General features: G+C 36.4%; 1 protein-coding gene across 2 annotated transcripts in view; it reads left to right on the forward strand.

Moving 5' to 3' along the window:
* Cenpc (centromere protein C) overlaps positions 1-19,240 on the forward strand; it is a 46,159-nt gene that overhangs the window by 6,105 nt on the left and 20,814 nt on the right. Inside the window, exons 2-9 of one of the 2 annotated variants that reach the window (XM_036200907.1) lie at positions 704-747; positions 2,925-2,995; positions 5,146-5,216; positions 8,858-8,957; positions 12,455-12,737; positions 13,591-13,800; positions 15,900-16,504; positions 17,912-18,085. In XM_036200907.1, the coding sequence (XP_036056800.1) occupies positions 704-747; positions 2,925-2,995; positions 5,146-5,216; positions 8,858-8,957; positions 12,455-12,737; positions 13,591-13,800; positions 15,900-16,504; positions 17,912-18,085 (1,558 nt within the window). Of the gene's footprint in view, positions 1-703; positions 748-2,924; positions 2,996-5,145; positions 5,217-8,857; positions 8,958-12,454; positions 12,738-13,590; positions 13,801-14,371; positions 14,454-15,899; positions 16,505-17,911; positions 18,086-19,240 lie in introns of those variants that run through there. The other variant, XM_036200908.1, reaches the window with a different exon arrangement.

A 19,240-nucleotide genomic window follows, 5' to 3' on the forward strand; every position in this document is an offset into this window, starting at 1 on the left:
TTGATATCAAAGTTGAAATCATCTGGCTTTAACTTCCTCAAGTTCTGGGATTACAGTGCCTGGGAACTGCTCTATTACTGTTTGCTTGTCTTATTCCTTCTGTTTTATCTCAAGTTCCTTTTCTGCGTCTCTGGCTTAGTCTCCTTGAAAGGATTAATATATACAATGGAGGATATTATATATTATATGTCATACATGTATAATAAGGATATATTTCCAATGAAGAATATGAATATATAATATTTGATCTTACTTTAGGTTGCTATTGTTTTTGCCATATTTCATTGTTTATCATGCTTCATCTAGTTTCCATCTTTCAGAAAATTGTTTTTTTGTATATGGCTTTCTATTCCATTTCCATTGTTATTTCATTTTTTGCTATTTCATCTAGTGTGTGTGTATACTCATGTGACATGTGGATATCTGGGGACAATTGCATGGAGTCAGTTCTTTTTTTCTAACTTAAATTGGATTCTTGGAACCAAACATGTCATCTAACTTGTATTGTGAGTGGAAAGCTCCTAATTAACCATCTTGCCTGTCCCTAGTTATAGTACTGTATTGGACAATTAATAGATACTTGTTAAATGAGTAAATGGAAAAATATGTTCTTTTGTTAATCCTGTATTGTACTAGAATTATTTTGAAGATGAGTTGTATTTGATTATAGTTTAAAAAAATTAATAGTTAACTTTTCTTTCAGGATCATCTAAAAAATTACCACAGAAGATTTTGCCGGCCTTCCAGGTGACATGTTTATACTTAAGCTTTTAAGATGACTTATTTTCATCTTCAGAAAGTGTTTTTTTTTTTTCAATTTATTTAAGATAGAAAAATCTATTACCTTTGGCTGATTGATTTCTATGCACACTGATTGGTCTTTTAATTATTTTATGTAAGAGAAATATTAACACAAGTCATCTAATGACTTAGTGGAAGTAAGAAAAAATACTTATATAGAATTGTGGACAAGAAGAATTGAACAGTGAATTATTTTCACTCAATGGTAATATTAGTGAAATATACTTATTTCAGTAAGTAGTGAAGTATACTTATTTTGATAAGTTTTTGGACCGTAAAGAGCTTGTTTGAAAGATTTTTTTTCTATACTATCAGTAAAATTACATAATGGACAAAAATATTACTTATAATAGGATAATAAAGTAGCAGTTTATGTCATAAAAGGTTTATATATAATTTAGCTATTAATTTGAAGTGTACCCAGCCATGTAAAAAATTATATGGATTCTGGGTGAATTTAATGAAACATTAAAGGTTTAGTGTAATTTTAAGCAAAAGTTTACTAACCCTCTTTAGACCTACATATCTAAATTATGCTGACCAAAATCCAGATGTCCTTCATTAGGTAAATGCTTAAACTCTATGATATCTTCATAGCATGGAACATTATTCAGCAATAATTGGAATGAATAGTTCATTCTTGCAATAACTTGGATTATTCCCTAGAGAATTATAGTGAGTAGAAAAAAGTCATTACAAAATATTGCATACTATACATTTCATTTTTATGGATGATTGTTTTTTTAAATGACAGAAATTTAGAAGTGAAGGACAGGTAGTTAGTGGACAGGGGTTAGGGTTGATAGGATGAGGTGAGGTCAGAAGGGAGTTAGAGGGAAATAGATCTATTACTGAAAGGGAGGCACAGGGGTTCTTATGGTGACCAAACCAGTATCTTGTCTGTGGTTGTGATATTGAACCTACAGAGGTAGTGTATTGGGTAGAGTAATACACACACACACACACACACACACACACACACACACACACACTCATACACACACTCTCAGAAATTGAAATGATCTATGCAAGATAGTTACTGATCACCACACAGATTAAACCGGTTAAAAGTTTTGAGTCCTTTTAATGGCCAGACAAAGAGCAGGCTCATGCCTCTGAAAAGTCTTTTGGTGACCAAGCTCAGGGGTACAGTGTTTTTAAAGACAAAACCACAGTTTACATCAGTGCTGGCTGTTGATGGGGACGGGGGGGGGGGGGGAGATGTGTCATTCACATTAGTGAGGGATTTAAAGCTTGCAGTATTTTTCCAGACACTATATGGCAATTATTTTTTATTTATATTTCTCTTATTTTAGTTTTATTTTTAAACTCACAAAGATCAGTTATTTCAGTTAATATATCTGGACCACAATCAGGGTCATGACAGTCCCCAAAGTGATGCCAAGATAGATGTGGCTATTGGAGGTTTGGGAGGCTGAGAAGAGTCTAGGCAGACAAAGTTGAGACAAAATTGTATTACATTAGTCATTTCAAAACATAAAAACATGAGTGGGTACATACTGAACCAGAAAAAATTGAATGAATATGTTATAACTATATGGTATTATAAAATCAACACAATATTTAATTTAAACTATTTCTATCTATCCATAATTGCTGATTAATTAATATTAATGCTATTGAATCCAAAGCACCCTTGAAAGCTTGCAGAGAAGACAATGTTACTTGGAGATGTTGAAACTGGTTTCTATAAAGTCTTCATTAAAGAAGCATTTAGTGCCAGAAATACAGTTCAGTAGTAGACAAGTTGACCTGGAATGCCAAGAAGCCCTGGGTTTAGTTCCCAAAACAAAAGCAAAACATTTCAGAACCTGTTTAGTTCTTGAAAAATTGAAATTGCTATTGAAATATAGCAGTTGTCTAAATCAGTTTTAGATACAGATGTTCAACTTTAAGTAGATATATGTAGATAATAAGATAACTTCTCTTAATATTACATACAAATAGAATGTTTGAGGGACCCAGACTACCAAGTGTTCAAATGGTAGAGATATTTTTCCTCTTTACAGTTAACATTGTATGTGGGATTTTCAAGCAGACAATAAGTAACAAAGTAACAAATATCTTACAGAAATTATATATTTACTTTTTCTTTTTATTAGAGCGCCCAGCATTCAAGCAAAGCAAGGCCAGAATGTGCTGGATATCTTACAAGACTGTTTTGAAGAACAAAGTAAGGCTTCATTTCTAGGTGGACTTTAAGAGTTGGCATAGATGAAAATAGAAATTTATCACTAATATCAAATGTAGCAGATGTGTTCTAGCATTTAAATATGTAAGGCAATTTCTTCATAACTTTGAGTATACATAACCAGTCCTCCTTGTGTCTTTTGGTATATTGAGGAGAATATAGAATATTCCTGGTACAGCCACAGTAATGTGCCATCTTTAACTCACACTAGATCCCTATAAACTGCAACTCAATAGATCACTACTTTCCACAAAAGAAAATATTTTCTTAATGTGAAAATCTAAAATCATATATGCTTGGAAATCCAGAAGCTTGGATATGAATATCATGCCACAAATGGAATATTCTATGAAACTTTATGTTATGCACAAAATTACACTCAGTCTTTGTGTATAAAGTACATGTGAAATATAAGTAAATTTTGTGTCTAGACTCAAGAAAAATCTTATGCATATGTAAATATTCCAAAATCTGTATAAAATAGATTAGGTACTTATAGATCCAAACATTTCTGTAAGAGAGAAAGCATAAAGGATCATTTGAATTTGAAGTAATTTTGGTAATTTACATTTGTTTATTACAAAGTGATGAATTATTAGCTCAAAAACCATTCTGAGGCTGAGTGTGAGTAGGTGAGTGGAGAGATGGATGGTAGATGCTGCTGTTGAATGTCAGCTCCCCAAGCCTGGGCTGGAACATTGACTTCCAGTGCAACTGTTGAGAGATGAGACTTGAGGTGTGATTAGATTATAAGGTTTCTGTCCTCATGAATGAATTTAAGCCACCCATAAAGGCCTTGGGAGCTTTGTTGGTTCTTTATCTTACTTGCTTGGGATAAAATAAAAACTCTTGCTAGATACAAAATCTCTGAAATCTCTGAACTTTTTAAATCATTCAGTTTCCTGTATTTATTTTGCAGATCTGGGTATGAAGCCCAGGGCGTTGTGGTTGTTAGGCAAGCACTCTATCACCGAGCTATATCCCTAATTCAGTCTCAGGTATTCTGTTACACAAAAGTAAGACAGCGGAAAAAGTATCTTCATTACAGACTGAAAGAACTGAATTTTTTTATTTTTTTAGGAATTTTGTTTGTTTTTGTTTTTGATGTTTGTAGGAACATTTGAATATTACATTGACATCTCTATTTCTTTAGGCTAATTGTATTTTGAAGAGTCAACTGACAGTTCTTCACAGGTCATATAGAGTAGTGGTTCTCATTCTTCCTAAGACTGTGACACTTTAATACAGTTCCTCATGTTATGACCCCAGTCATAAAATTGTTTTCATTGCTTGTGGTTGGAGAGCTTCTCTCCAGCCCCCGCCAAGCCCTGTTAGTCCAGCAACCCATTTATAAAATAAACATAGACATTTATATTATTTAAACTGTTTGGCCATTAGCTCAGGCCTATCATTGTCTAGCTCTTACTCTTAGATTTAGTCCATTTCTATTAATCTATACTTTGCCACGTGGCTCGTGGCTCACCAGTACCTTACATCTTGTCATGGCAGCTGCTGGCAGTGTCTCCCTGCCCCAGCCTTCACTTCCCAGTCTTCTCCTCCTCCTTGTCCAGCCTACCCTATCCTTCCTGTCTGGCTACTGGCCAATCAGGACTTTATTTATACAGAGTGATATCCACAGCACTTCTCCTTTTCTTTTTTTTTTTTCAAAACGGAAGGTTTTAACTTTTACATAGTAAAATTACATATAACAAAACAATTACCAAGCAGGAATTACAGTTACAGGGGCCTGAGGGTGGTAGCTGCCCAGGCCTTTGGAATTTGCCCCACATGAGCGCCAATTGCTACTTCATAACTAATTTTCCTACTGTTATGAATCATGATGTAAATATCTGTGTTTTCCAACGGTCTTAGGCAACCTCTATGAAAGGGTCATTTGACCCCCAAGGGGTCACGACCCACAGGTTGAGAGCCACTGATGTAGAGCTACTTTAATTGTTCAATTAGAATTTTTCTTTTGAGACAGGGTTTCAGTATATAGATCAGGCTAGTCTTGAATTCACAGAGATCTGCCTGCCTCTTCCGCCTGAGTGCTGAGATTTAAAAGTTGTATTTCACCTTTCCCAGCTTTTTTTTAAATTCTTTTTAAGTCTTGTCAATGGTTTTTATTACAGATTCTACAGAGTCTTTGCGTTGTTCCACGCCTAATGTGGAACATAATCATAACCAATCAGCGGGCAAAGAGGTAAGTCTAATAGAACTGATTTGGGCTTGGTACTTTAATGAATGATGTTTAAACAGTGTTCTTATGTACATTTTAGTGTCTTATTCTGTAAAGAGAATCCTATGCTTCCATTGCATTTCATAAAATTTGGAGATATTATAAAATTTTGTTTTGATATTTCTAGTATTTGAAATTGGGAAAAATACAAAATTATAGCAATCCTTTTGGTTCTAAACTAATACTTAAGAGTTTTAGGGAAGTGGGTAGCTTTAAAGTTTTTGATTAGACTGACAAGTGTGGTTGTTTTCTAAAGACTGATGGAACTGGTTGCTGTCCACAAAAACTGCTTTTGGTTGATTATGTGCCCTAAAAGAGTAGGTTGATTTATTATCCAAAAGTAGTGCAATTTTAGTTAGATTTTTTTTTTTTTCAAGTGACATATTTGAACCCAGGGCCTTGCACATGCCAAACACAAGGCTGGATCACTGAGCCACACTCCTAGAGGTAAAGTTTTTGAAGCTAATAACCAAAGAGATGTTATTTGGAAAGATCACAGAAGTAAAAACTGATAGTGTTCTACCACAAGCCGACCTGGAACTTAGCTGTACTACCTAGGCTGGCCTTGAGTTCATGATCCTGATTGCTGTGCCTGTATAGATTGCCTTTTAAGGAAAGTACACAACATATCTTCCAGAAATTGAGAGACCTTTTATAATATGAGAAATTACATTGATCTTTGAAAGCTAAAATCAACTTTAAATTTCTTGGCAACTTGACTTGATTATTAAATTCTTAAGAGGTAAGTCTGTACTTTGACAGTTTTATACATGTGTATAACAAATTGACTTTTTTTGCTAAATTTAGTTTAATATTTGAAATGTTTGCATCCATATTCATGAATATTGTTCTTCTATCTTTCCCCTTAAAATGTTTTTATAGGTCTTAACTTATGGGGTTCCTTTTCTAGGTAGAATAAAGTATGTTATAGCAGTCCAGGAACACCCTATTGTGATAGGTAGTTAAGTATAAAATGTAAACAAATTATAGTTTTAGAGCTCAGAGATAAGGTAGACAGGCTTAGCAGTATATAATCTGTAGCCAGTTTTCTTCATTTCTGAGAGAGAAAAAGGTTCTTATGTGTCTTTTGACTTAGGAAGGTTTTCCTTTCTAGCTGGTAGGTACAGGCATTAATCTAGCTTCTGTTTGGCTCAGTTGTTTTTTTTTTTTTTTTTTCTGGCCTTGGTATATGTGTATATATGTATTTATGTAATTATTAACTTACCCTGTCTCTTTTGAGATTGAAATCATGGGCCTCTTTCACAGTTTCCTGAGTACTGGGATCACAGATGTATACCATTGTGCTGGCTTTAAAAAAATTTCTGAGACAAGGTCTCATGTAACTTAGTCTGACTTTGAACTTGCTGTGTAGACAAGGATGGCCTTGAACTTCTGATCCTTCTCTATCTCCTAAGTATTGTGATTATAGTTGTATACTAGCTTGCCTGATTTAAATGCGTATTTGATGGATTTTTATAATCATGATCTAGATCACGGTATACAATATGAAGGACTAAGATTCTATTATAAGTAGACAATAGAGGTGTTCTTTTTTTTGTCATTTTCAAATTATTAACATAAAATTGGTAATAACTTTCTAAAACTTTTTTTGATGTTTTTAGAATCCATAATGATGTCCTTTTACATTCTTGACATTGGTATTTTTCTTTGGCATTTTCCTTCATTAGTGTGGCAGGACTACCAGTTTTGGTCTTTTGGCAAAAGGACATTTAGTTTTTTTGATTCTTTTTTACACTTGCTATTAGTCTCCTTATTTTTCTCCTTTTATAATTACTTCTGTGTTTTTTATTCATATATATGTATGTGTATTTTTTCTCCTGTAAAAGGGGTTTCAAAACAGTAGAGATTTTGTATGTGTTAAGTTTTTTACCCAGATTAGGACTTTATAAGCTGCAAAGTTAGTGTGGCCTTCTCATAGGAAATGCGATTTGGGGGATTTGACAATGGCTCAGTGGTTTAAGAGCACCTGCTGTCCCCAGGGATCTAAATTCAATCCCAGCACTGCTGTTGTTGCCTCACAGCTGCTTACCTCAAGCTCCAGGGAGTCTCTCTGACTTCCGTACTCTCAGCATGCATGTAGCATACACAGTCACACAGACATACATGTAAATAAGATAAAATCTTTAAAAAATTTGTTATTTTTAATTGTGTATATGTATGTATGTGAGTACAGATACCTGAAGAGGCCAGAGGTGCTGGTTCCTCTTGGAGCTAGAGTTACAGACGGTTGTGAGCCACTTGATGTAGATGCTGAGACTCCAAGTTGGGTCTCTGGAAAGTAGTACGTGCTTTTAACTGCTGAGCCATCTCTCCAGCCCAATAAAATAAACCTAAAAAAAAAAGAAAGAAATGTAATTTGTTCTTTTAAACTGAAAATTGAGTTTTATTACTGATATACAGGTAGGGCAGGTAGCCAGGTTGATAAAGGGAGAGGACATCAAGTCTAGACATCCATGTGCAGGCTCCTGTATTATCCTAGGAATCATGAATGTTAGATCTGAAGAGTAATAATGCATACACACTTAGATAGCCATCACTTAGTATACTATCAGTGAAAGGCAATCGTGCATATGTTATTTCTCTCTGGGAAAGCTTTTTGACATCAAATCCATTTTTATTGGGTTCTGGTCCCCTGGACATTCTTTGTCTATCAAATATAATCCCAGAAGGAAACAAAACAAGTGTTCATCATAATCATATTTTGTAAAATAGTTAAGGCACATACCACAAAAGGTTCAACCTTGCCACTTGTTAAAGAAGAAGCATTGTAAAACTCAATCTGTAGATTCCTGGCAATGGCTAGTAGCTGAAGTTTTTCTGTGGCCCACAGTCAGGACAAATCTCTCTCACCTGACAGTCCTGCAGCCGCTCAGACCCAAGTAAGCACACAGAGGCTTATATTATTTATAACTGTATGACCATTAAACTCAGGCTTATTACTGACTAGTTCTTACACATAAATTAACCCATAATTCTTATTTATGTTTAGCCACGTGGCTTGGTACCTTTTCTCAATTCTGCCTTCATATCTTGCTTCATCTGTGTCTGGCTGGGGACTCCTGATTCAGCCTTCCTCTTCCCAGAATTCTCCTTGTCTGCTTATCCTGCCTATACTTCCTGCCTGGCTACTGGCCCATCAGTGTTTTATTAAACCAGTGTACAAAAGCATTATCCCATGGCAATGGCTAGCCCATTAAGATTAATTAAGATTTACATGATTAAGTATGCTGTGTTAACACTTTATTACATAAAGTGAATTTCTAAATATTGTATTGTTTCATACTTCCTTTTATCTTTTTTGCACTTTAATCTTAATGATATCACTATGTATTTCATGAACTTTTTTGTTGTTGTTGTTGCTGTTGTTGTTAATATAATCATTTGTGGTTTGTTTTAACTCTGATGTTTGAACTGTTAGAGATATATAATGTTCCATAGTTTGCATATGCCCTCTCTGTTCAGTAGTTCTTTAGTATACAGGACCAGCTGCTTTGTTGTTTACCCCTCCCTCCATTTTAAGTGCATGCATCTAATCAGAATTGACAATATAATAAAAGTAGATCAATGTATTTCTTTGTGCTCAGAACCAGGCATCACGTTCAAAATCAGTTCCGGTTTCTTCAAGGAGCAGAGAAGCTGTTCTGCAAGTTGCTGCAGAACTGAGTGAAGCTGCTCATGGATCAGGTTGGTAGCATACTCATGACAATTAAAAAGCTGACATGACAAAGGTGGTGACACCTTGTGTCAGGTGACAAGATCAGGGTTGGACAAGGTCCAGTTGACTGTGGTCAGGTGACAAGATCAGGGTCGGACTAGGTGCAGTTGACTGTGCTCACATGACAAGATCAGGGTCGGACTAGGTCCAGTTGACTGTGCTCACGTGACAAGATCAGGGTCGGATAAGGTCCAGTTGACTGTGCTCACGTGACAAGATCAGGGTCGGACTAGGTCCAGTTGGTTGTGGTCAGGTGACAAGATCAGGGTTGGACTAGGTCCAGTTGACTGTGGTCAGGTGACAAGATCAGGGTCGGACTAGGTCCAGTTGACTGTGCTCACGTGACAAGATCAGGGTCGGACTAGGTGCAGTTGACTGTGCTCACGTGACAAGATCAGGGTCAGACTAGGTCCAATTGACTGTGGTCAGGTGACAAGATCACGGTCGGACTAGGTCCAGTTGACTGTGGTCAGGTGACAAGATCAGGGTCAGACTAGGTCCAGTTGACTGTGCTCACGTGACAAGATCAGGGTCGGACAAGGTCCAGTTGGTTGTGGTCAAGTTGATTTTCTTCACCCTTTTTCTTTTGCTTTTTCCTTTATTCTGTGATAGGTGCTGCTGGGTTTTTTGGTTTTTTATTTTTACATTTTCTTTATCTTTGTTCCAAATTAGAAGACTACTATTCTGTTTGAGCTCATAGACTCAAAGATTGAAAAGAAAAATCTAATCACTGTTTCCATCATTTTGTTTCAGGAACTCTTCCACACCTCCATTGGTGCACACAAATTTAAAAGAAATAAGCTTGGGTGTGACACGGTTGCCCTGTGTGTCATATATGCTTCTGACTGATCCCTAGACTGTGGGCTTAAAAATATAAATATATGTATATTTAACATTTTTTACTATTTGCATGTGCATGTATGTGCTCTGATTGGCATACCATGGCATATGTGCTCTCTGATTGGCATGCCATGGCATATGTGTACTCTGATTGGCATGCCATGGCATATGTGCACTCTGATTGGCATGCCATGGCATATGTTTACTCTGATTGGCATGCCATGGCATATGTTTACTCTGATTGGCATGCCATGGCATATATGCACTCTAATTCACATGCCATGGCATGCGTGTGGAGGGCAGAGGATTACTTTGGAGATAGTTCTCTCCTTTTACATTCACACAGGTTCCTGTGATTGAACTCAGTTGTCAGGCTTGTTTGGTAAGCAGCTCTATTCACTGAACCATCAGGCCAGACCTGAAATAATAAATAATAATAATAATAATTATTATTATTATTTTTGTTTGTTTTTTGAGACAGGATCTTACTATGTAGCTCGGAAACTCACTGTGGCTATCAGGCTGGCTTCTAACTCAGTGATCAGTCTGCCCTCTTCTTCCATTGTACCACAATGATAACTAAAATTATATTTTCTTTGTGTGTTTTGTTTGTTTGTTTGTTTTTTGAGACAGGTTCTCTGTGTAGCTTTGCACCTTTTTCCTGGAACTCATTTGGTAGCCCAGGATGGCCTCAAACTTACAGAGATCCCCCTGGCTCTGCCTCCCGATTGCTGGGATTAAAGGCGTGCGCCACCACCGCCCGGCTGAAATTATATTTTTAACTATGTAACTTAACACTCTTTATTTTAATTGTAGAATGTGTGACACATTAAACAACAGTCCTTTCCCCCCTAGTATTACATATCCATAATAAGATATTAATTTTATTATCTTTCGTGGGGCATCAGTCTGTCAGAGATGGATTTTATGTAAAGTGAACTAATATTTTGTTTGTTTTGACAGATACATTCATTAATTAATCTATGCTCTTCTGAATTTATTACTTTTTTGTATTGAATTTCAATTTAATTTAACACTCTTGAACTTGGACCTCATTTGTTTTTTACTATGTCAATATAGTGTTCCATTCCAGGTTTAGAGTATGTATGATTCAAAACCAACTGTTTTCATTTGTTCACCTACCATTCACAAAATGTTTCTCTGAACTTTCAGTTTTATTCGGTTCCTGATAACTTTGTTAAAATTCTAACTAGAATGGGCTTGATGTTATAATTTTTTGTTGTTGTTGTTGAGCTGAGGATCGAACCCAAGGCCTTGCACTTGCTAGGCAAGTGCTCTACCACTGAACTAAATCCCCAACCCCAATGTTATCATTTTTGACAATTTTTATTTCTGTCTTTTTCAACAATGCTAAAGCTTGAAGGGCACCATAAACTGTGTGAACAGATAACTAAGGTGTAGTAGAAAGTGTACATACGAATTATCTGATAAGGACTTTTCCTCCATAATACTTACCCTGCCCCATAGTACAACCTGGCGCTTTGCTGCTCTGCCACTACAGGCAGAAGAGAGCCCCCATGGCCCATGTTCTAGAGCAAGGGTTGGAGTTTCCCTCTAGTCTCTGTGCTCTTACCTTATTGAGAGAATGTGGGTTCTTACCTTTTCCTTTGCTTAGTGTCAGTTCTGGGTTGCAGACATCTCAGGTGCCTAGTCCAGGGACAAATGGGAAGTGACCAGGAAACCCAAAGACCACATTGTGAGTTGTTCCTTAGTCTCCAGTTTTCTACATCAATACCCTAGTTCCTCTCAGGGCTCAGAGCCCTGTTTTTATTGGTTGATGGGTGATTTCTAAGGAATTTAGTTTCACTAAGAGGTAGAAGTAGCCAGGCAGTGGTGGCGCACTCCTTTAATCCCAGGTGGGAGGCAGATGCAGGTGGATCATTGTGAGTTCGAGGCCAACATGGTCTCCAAAGCGAGTTCCAAGAAAGGCGCAAAGCTACACAGAGAAAACTTGTCTTGAAAAAACCAAAAAAAAAAAAAAAAAAAGGTAGCAGCAGAGAAATGACATCTTACCACTGAACCACAAGCCTTTTTTTTTGTTGTATTTAATTTTTTAAATCTGTGCATTTAAGAGCAATAAGTTAGTATGAATACTGTCTACTCATTTTTCTTTGACATTTGAAGACTGAAGGTGATTTTATGTAAGTATGTATATATATTCTCTGTATATGTATATAGATACATGTATGCACATGTTATATGTATGTCTATTACATTTGGATGTATGTTCATCTAGCCACATTAGCTTACTTGCTCTTAGCCTATGCATAGCAGAATTTCATTGCTCTGTTCTGCATATCTTAGCTGTGTACAAACTGTACATCTCAAGATTTTGAGCATACATTTTAGAGTTTCTGTGTTTGAGGATTTCTGTGTTTTTATAACATCAGATGGTGTAGACATGTATATGCTTCAGTTCATTAATTTGGTATCAGAACTCTTAAAATACTTAGGTATTTTAATTATAGGCCTTTGATTCTAAACTGAATGAAATATATGTATTCTGAAAGCTTTTTATTCTAATTATGGTTAATTTTTTAAAGTACATTTGATTTAAATATTGTTTTTAACTACTGAGAACTGTCATCATATGACTTTCTTTTAGTTCAAGCTAATGAAGTTCATCAGAAAATTCTGGCTACTGATGTTTCTAAAAGTACAGTGGACTCAAACAACCTGTCAAGTAAAAAAACAAATGTTCACCACAGTGCCACCAATGATGACTTTGTCTTATCTGGTGGCTCCCCTGTGGTTCTTTTGGGTGCAAAAACGTTTGAATTGCAGAATGTTATTTCATCTCTTGGCCAAAAGAGAATGGCTTCCGTCTTAAGAAATTCAGGAGATACACAGTCTTCAAATACAGACATTTCTCTTAAAACCAGGAAAAGGTAATTTTTGTTTGAGTACTAATTCTTAATTTTTATCCTTATTTTGCAAATGCTAACTTAGCCTCTTATGTAGGTTTGAAGAAAGGGGTTGAGGGGTAACATGAGAAGGAAAACGCTTTTTGCTTAGCTTTAGTTTTTAATTAGTCATAAGAAAGGCATTAAAGTATACTTCAGAGAAATTGGGAGGTTGATGTTTCTAGAGTCTGTGGAAAAATATTTTCTTTGTGGTGCTGCTGAGATGGCTTAGCAAATTAAGCCACCTGGTGTGCAAGTCTGGTAACTAGAGTTCAATCTCTGGAAACCAAATAAAGATGGAAAGAGAAATCTGATTCCACAAAGTTATTCTCAACATCCATGTGCGTGCTGTGGCATGTGCATCCTTATACATCATGCAAAGTCAACATCCATGTGCTTGTGTGGCATGTGCATCCTTATACATCATACATGCAAATACACAATAAATGAGACAAAGTTTTCTTTGTGACAGTAAGTTTTCTGTAATGTCTTGTTTACTTAACATTTTTTAGTTATCTTACAAAATAATAATTTTCACTGACATTTTTATATACCATTGTACAATGCTTACATTCTTTCCACCCAGTTATCTTTAACTTCTTGAAAGAAACAATTTATATTTCCTGCATATTATTTGTGATTGCAAGGTTGAGTATTAGGTTCTTTCTAGAACAACAGAGTATGGATGAGTTATAAACCCAGTTCCATTTCTTGGAGCTTTTCTTTTTGCTTTTAGGATACAAAGAATAGATTATTTAAGATACTTTGTTGTCTGGAGACCTTTGTAGTAAGTGTAATTTACCTTATGGAGAATTTGCTTACCTTTTCAACCTTTCAGGTTAAACTTTGAAGATAAAAGTATTTTGAACAAAGCAGAAATAGAAAACAGTGTATTAGAAGAAGATAGCACATCAGAAGTACAAGAAGGGACAGCATCAAAAACGTCTCAGAGAAGAGGACAAGATCTGAGCTATGAAATCCAACCACGATCTAAGAAGAGTTTTTCAGCATTGTATTTAGAAACTGTCAAGAGGAAAAGTGAATCTAGGTAAAGTTATTACAAAACTGTCCTTTTGGACATTGCTTCTGATTCATTCTCTGAACCATATCTGGGTGTTCTTTGTTATTTATTATAGAAATCTTATTTTCTTTTCTTATTGACTTATAAAATTTTCATTAGAATTTTGTACAATGTGTTTTGATCATTCATTCTCCTCCCCATTTATACAGCTCCCCAAACTCTTCCCAGATCTGGGCTCCTCCCTTTTCTACCTGCACAGCTTTGTGGCCTTTTCTTTTTTAACATGTTCCGTCCATTTTGTGCTGCACATATTTTCTGGAATGTGTGACCTTCCCACTGGAGCGTGGTTTACTTACTAGGGCTACATTCCTGAAGAAAGCCAAGTATCTCTGCCAATCTCAGTTGCCAGTATCCTTGGATAGGGTGGGACTTTGTGCCCACCTTGGCTGGCATGAGTTTGCACAGGTCTTCTGTGTACTGTCACAACCACTGTGAGTTCCTGTGTCCAGCTGCCCCATTGTGTCTGGAAGATGCTGTTCCTTTGTAGTCACCTGCGACCTTTGGCTCTTACATTCTTCTCACTTCTCTCCCCCAGATCGTCCTTGATCATTTGATCCCTTGAGAGAAGGGAGTGTGATATAGATGTCCCATTTAGGACAATCTACGCTCTCTAATTTTCTGTAGGTCTCTTTTTTTCTACTATAAATAGTGGCTCCTCTGTGAGGGTTGAGCGATGCATTTATGTATGGGCATAACAAAAAGCCAGTAGCACTTAGTTTAATACTGTGTCCATTTAGAGACTAATAGTAGCAGGTTGTCCCCTAGGGCCTATGACCCATGTAGCTACAGGTTCTTGACCACAACAGTGCTGCCTGGTATGGGTTTCATCTTGTATAGTGGGAGCTAAATCCAGTCAGAAAGTGGTTGCTTACTTCTGATATTCGTGCCATGATTGTACCAGTGAGTCTGTTAAGAGACCAGTAGTCACAGCTGGGTAAATAAGATTGGCCATGGAATAGTGCTGCTAACTAGCTTGCTGCCTGATGGCTCGCTTAGCCTGCTTCTTAGACCATCTAGAACCACCTGCCTAGGGGTGGTACTGCTCACAGGGGCTGGGCCCTCCCACATCAGTCACTTATTAAGGGAATGCTCCATTGGCTTGCCAATCTCATGGAGACATTTTTCTATTGTGTTTCCTATTAGAGAACAGTAGCTTGTTCAAGTTGACAAAAACCAAACCAAACAACAAAACCTGTAAAATAAACAAACAAACAAACAAACAAAAAACACAACCAGGGAAATTACTAAATGTGTGAATTGCCTAAGATGTACAAATGTGTTCTTTTATGAATATTTTAGTAAATTTATAATTCTTTTATAACTGAGTATATGCAAGTATGATAATGCTTCTTTAGTAAAATAAATTCAGGGTTCGTTATGTGGGGAAAGAGGGCTATAATAGGAGAACACTTATTTGTCCTCATGACAACACATTGTCTGGCATTGTCTGCTTTATAATAAGAGTCATTTTTCCCTGTTTTTGTAGCACTAGATTTCTTGTGCCTGTGGTACCCTAGTCAACTTCATTCTGAACCACTATTATTGTATAGAAATATCTGAGAGAATAAGCATGAATATTAGAACTTAAGCTGAAATTTTGTATTATAGTTCATTTATATGAATGATGATTACATTTCTTTCACTTACATCTGTCATATATAAAAAGGATAAGAAGGCATTCAAGATCAGTTATTATTTTTCCTTGAAAATATTAGATATGGCTTATTATATTTAATATTGTCAATGTTTTAGATATAAAGAAATGCAGATATCTGTACAAATATTTTAATCAAACATGGATAAGGTATGCGCTCTTTTTTTTGTAAGTAAATACATGTGGATTATAATTATACAGTTGTAAATTTCAAGGTTTTAGCATGTGTATTGATTAAGGGGCATCAAAGTGGATGCTCAACTTTAAATTTCTGTGATCTTAGTATTATAAAATGGAGAAGAAGATTAAGAGAAGATTGAGGAGACATGTGATTTTATTTCCTGTAAAGAATATTCAGTAATAAAGATGAAACTTGAGTTACTTTAACTGTTAAAATAATGTTTTGTTTCAGTTCCATTGTTAGGCATACAACAGCAGTTCGACCTCTTTCATGTCCTCCAAATGACATGAAATTATTAGAAGATGAATTTATTATTGATGAGTCAGATAGAAGTTTTACAAATCAACCTTGGGTGACAATACCAAGAAAAGGCAGACATCTGAGACACCACTCGCCATCTCCTAAAAACATTGTAACTCCTAAAGATAAGAACTCAAGAGAAAACCCTCATAGTGTGTCAGCTAAGTCTTTGATAAGTGGCTCACAGTCTCATAAAGCTCCCCCAATACAGAAATCTCAGCCTTCTGTTGAAAATCTCCTGGGGATTAGTTGTACAGATGAATTGGAAAATGACTGTCGATCTACAGAAAATAAAATGCCTTCTGAGAATGCCAAAAAACCATCTGGAAGCAGAAGGACTGTAAGACAGCAGCAGAGAAGAACATCAAAGCCTGCAGTGGTTGAAGAGCAGCTGGATGCTCAACAGGCTAAAAAGGGGAAGAGGAACGCACCAAACATTGGCCAAGGCAAGTTACAAGTAAATTCAAAAGAAAATATGGAAGACTGTGAAGAGGCAAGAGATGAGCCTGTTCCCAAGAAACAGATGCCGCCTGTTGGTAAGTGTTTATGTTAATTCAGAGTATGAGTATTTTATAGTTGTTATATTCCTCCTTAGCTTTGGGAGATAGGCAAAGAAAAGCTGTCTGCAGATTCACAAGTCTTTTGGGGGGGGGGTTCTTTTTGAGAATCTCTCTAGGTTTAGTGCAGTGCACAGTCAGTTTTGTTTTTTGTTTTTTTAAATTTATTTAAATAGATCCTAAGGCAGAAACACCCATGGAGAAATGAAAGACTATAAACAAGTTAATGAAATGTTTTCCCCTGCTAATTTTGTGTGTGTGTGTTGTGTGTGTATGTAGATTGACAGATACACATGTATATAGGATGAAAATAGAAGAACAGAAAATAAGTTCCTACCCAATATAATGTTCTGATGTGTTGCTATACTGATTGTGATTTTCCATTTTTGTTGCAAATTTAGTAGCTTAAACTTAACAACTAAATTTTTTTTTCTATCTTATATAATTCTTAGGTCTGAAGTTTCACAAGATGGAAACAGATCTTTGTTTAGCTCTATTTCTGGTGTGTCTGTAAGAGGTCTGCTCCTTATTTTTTCCATTGTGTTTAGGTAATCATCTAGATGGTCCTTTTCCATCATCAAAGCTAACAGTGCTTGGTTTCTTCTGTGGCTGATTTCTTACTTCTCCTGCTATCATCCCAAATTCTGTTTGACCACAAGTTTTAAGAATACATGATTGAGGTAGTGGGGCTAATCCAAAGTAATCTCATTTCAAGGTTTATAATTTAGTCATACTTAATTTCTTCTTCCAAAATTAGATTTCAAAAAAATTAAAATGAAAGACAGTAATTACCTGTTTTATTTTTATGAAGTGGTAAGTACAAAGAAACAGTGTTTTGTTTTTCAAAAGATACACTAGGGAGATAGCTCAGTGCTTGTCTTTTAAGCAAAATGACCTGATTTTGAACCCCAGAACCCAAGTTAGAAAAATATAGCTGTTGTGGTTTCCCACATTTGTAATACCAGTACAAAGGAGGCAAAGATAGGCAGATCCTTGGGGCTTGATAGCCAGTCAGCATAGCCTAACTGGTGACTTCTAGGCAGTAGCCCTCTCAATAAAACAAAATAAAACAAAATAAATAAATAAAGAGAAGAGATGACATTTAAGGTTGTCCTCTGGTTTCCATACATGTGTACCTGTATGCATGTACCTGCATGCACCTACACACCAATTTCTCTTTTAGTTTATGACAGGCAGTGTGAAGTGTTTACATTTAATTGACAGAAAGCCAGAGATTGAAAACACATGGCTTTTTAAAGAAACTGATGTGAAAGTAGTCCATGAGATAAACATGTTTCTGTAATTGAATTTTATTTATTTAAAATCTGTTGTGAACTTTTGAAAACTGATATTTTGAATAGTTTTTGTGGTTTTTCTTTACATTAGAAAACAAGGAGAAAAAGAATAGCACCCAAAAAGATAAGGAAAAATCCAGAGAGAAAAGTTTTTCTGGTGGGTCTAAGGACAAATTTGTGCCTGACGGAGTGTCACTGAGTGTCAGGAGAAGTTGTAGAATTTCTCACCATCCATCTGATTGGTGGCTGGTAAAACCAGAGAAAGGTAAGTATTTTAATTTAAACCATCTTAATTGAAAGTCCCCTCCAGTCATTCTCTACAGGGTTATTATGTGTGACTTATTCCCATTATAGAGAAAAAAATTTTTGTTTTTGTTTTTGTTTTTCAAGACAGGGTTTCTCTGTGTAGCTTTGTGCCTTTCCTGGAACTCACTTGGTAGTCCAGGCTAGCCTCGAACTCATAGAGATCCACCTGGCTCTGCCTCCCGAGTGCTAGGATTAAAGGCGTGCGCCACCACCGCCCGGCTGAAAAATTTTATAAAGACAAAGATAAACTGGTTCACCAGCAGAAATATTGTCAGTTATAAAGTATGAATTTATTCAGTGTTCTGTGTGGAGGCATGGTCTATGGATAAGCATAGTCAAAGTCAGAAGTCCTTGACCTTAAGAAGGTTACATTCTACGAGGGAAGACAGTATAGATAAAATAATTTATGTAATGATAGATGTTTAAAAATCAGAAGAAGGGTAAAGGTAAGAAAGAGATTGCAGAGAATGCTAGATAGAATTGAGTGCAATTTTAATGCAAGATGCTATGGCTGGCTAGGTAGCTACAAAGAAAGATGATAAACTGAGAAACTTGGAATTATAGGAAACACTCAGATCTTTTTTACTGATTTTTTTTTTTAATTATATTTGTGTTTTAAGTTTACATATCAGCCATGGGTTCCCCTATCCTCCCCGCTCCTACCCCCCCACCCACCTTCCCCCCAGTCCCTCCCCTTCATTCCCATCTCCTCCAGGGCCAAGACTCCCCTGGGGATTCATTTAAACCTGGTGGATTCAGTACAGCCAGGTCCAGTCCCCTCCTTCCAGGCTGAGCATGTGTCCCTGTGTAAGCCCAAGGTTCCAAACAGCCAGGTCATGCACTAAGGACAGGTCCGGGTCCCACTGCCTGGATGCCTCCCAAACAGTCCAAGCCATTCAACTGTCTCACTTATCCAGAGGGCCTGATCCAGCTGGGGGCTCCACAGCTTTTGGTTCATAATTCATGGGAAACACTCAGATCTTAAGGATGATGTCTTAGCCACTTTTCTGTTAGTGGGATAATACTCTGATAAAAGCAGCTTAAGGGAGGAAGGATTTATTTGGCTCACAGTTCCAGAGGGGTCAGATATGGTGGCATCAGGAGGCTAGCTGTT

This window comes from Onychomys torridus, chromosome 10, assembly GCF_903995425.1.
Source record: "Onychomys torridus chromosome 10, mOncTor1.1, whole genome shotgun sequence".
Lineage (NCBI taxonomy): Eukaryota > Metazoa > Chordata > Mammalia > Rodentia > Cricetidae > Onychomys > Onychomys torridus.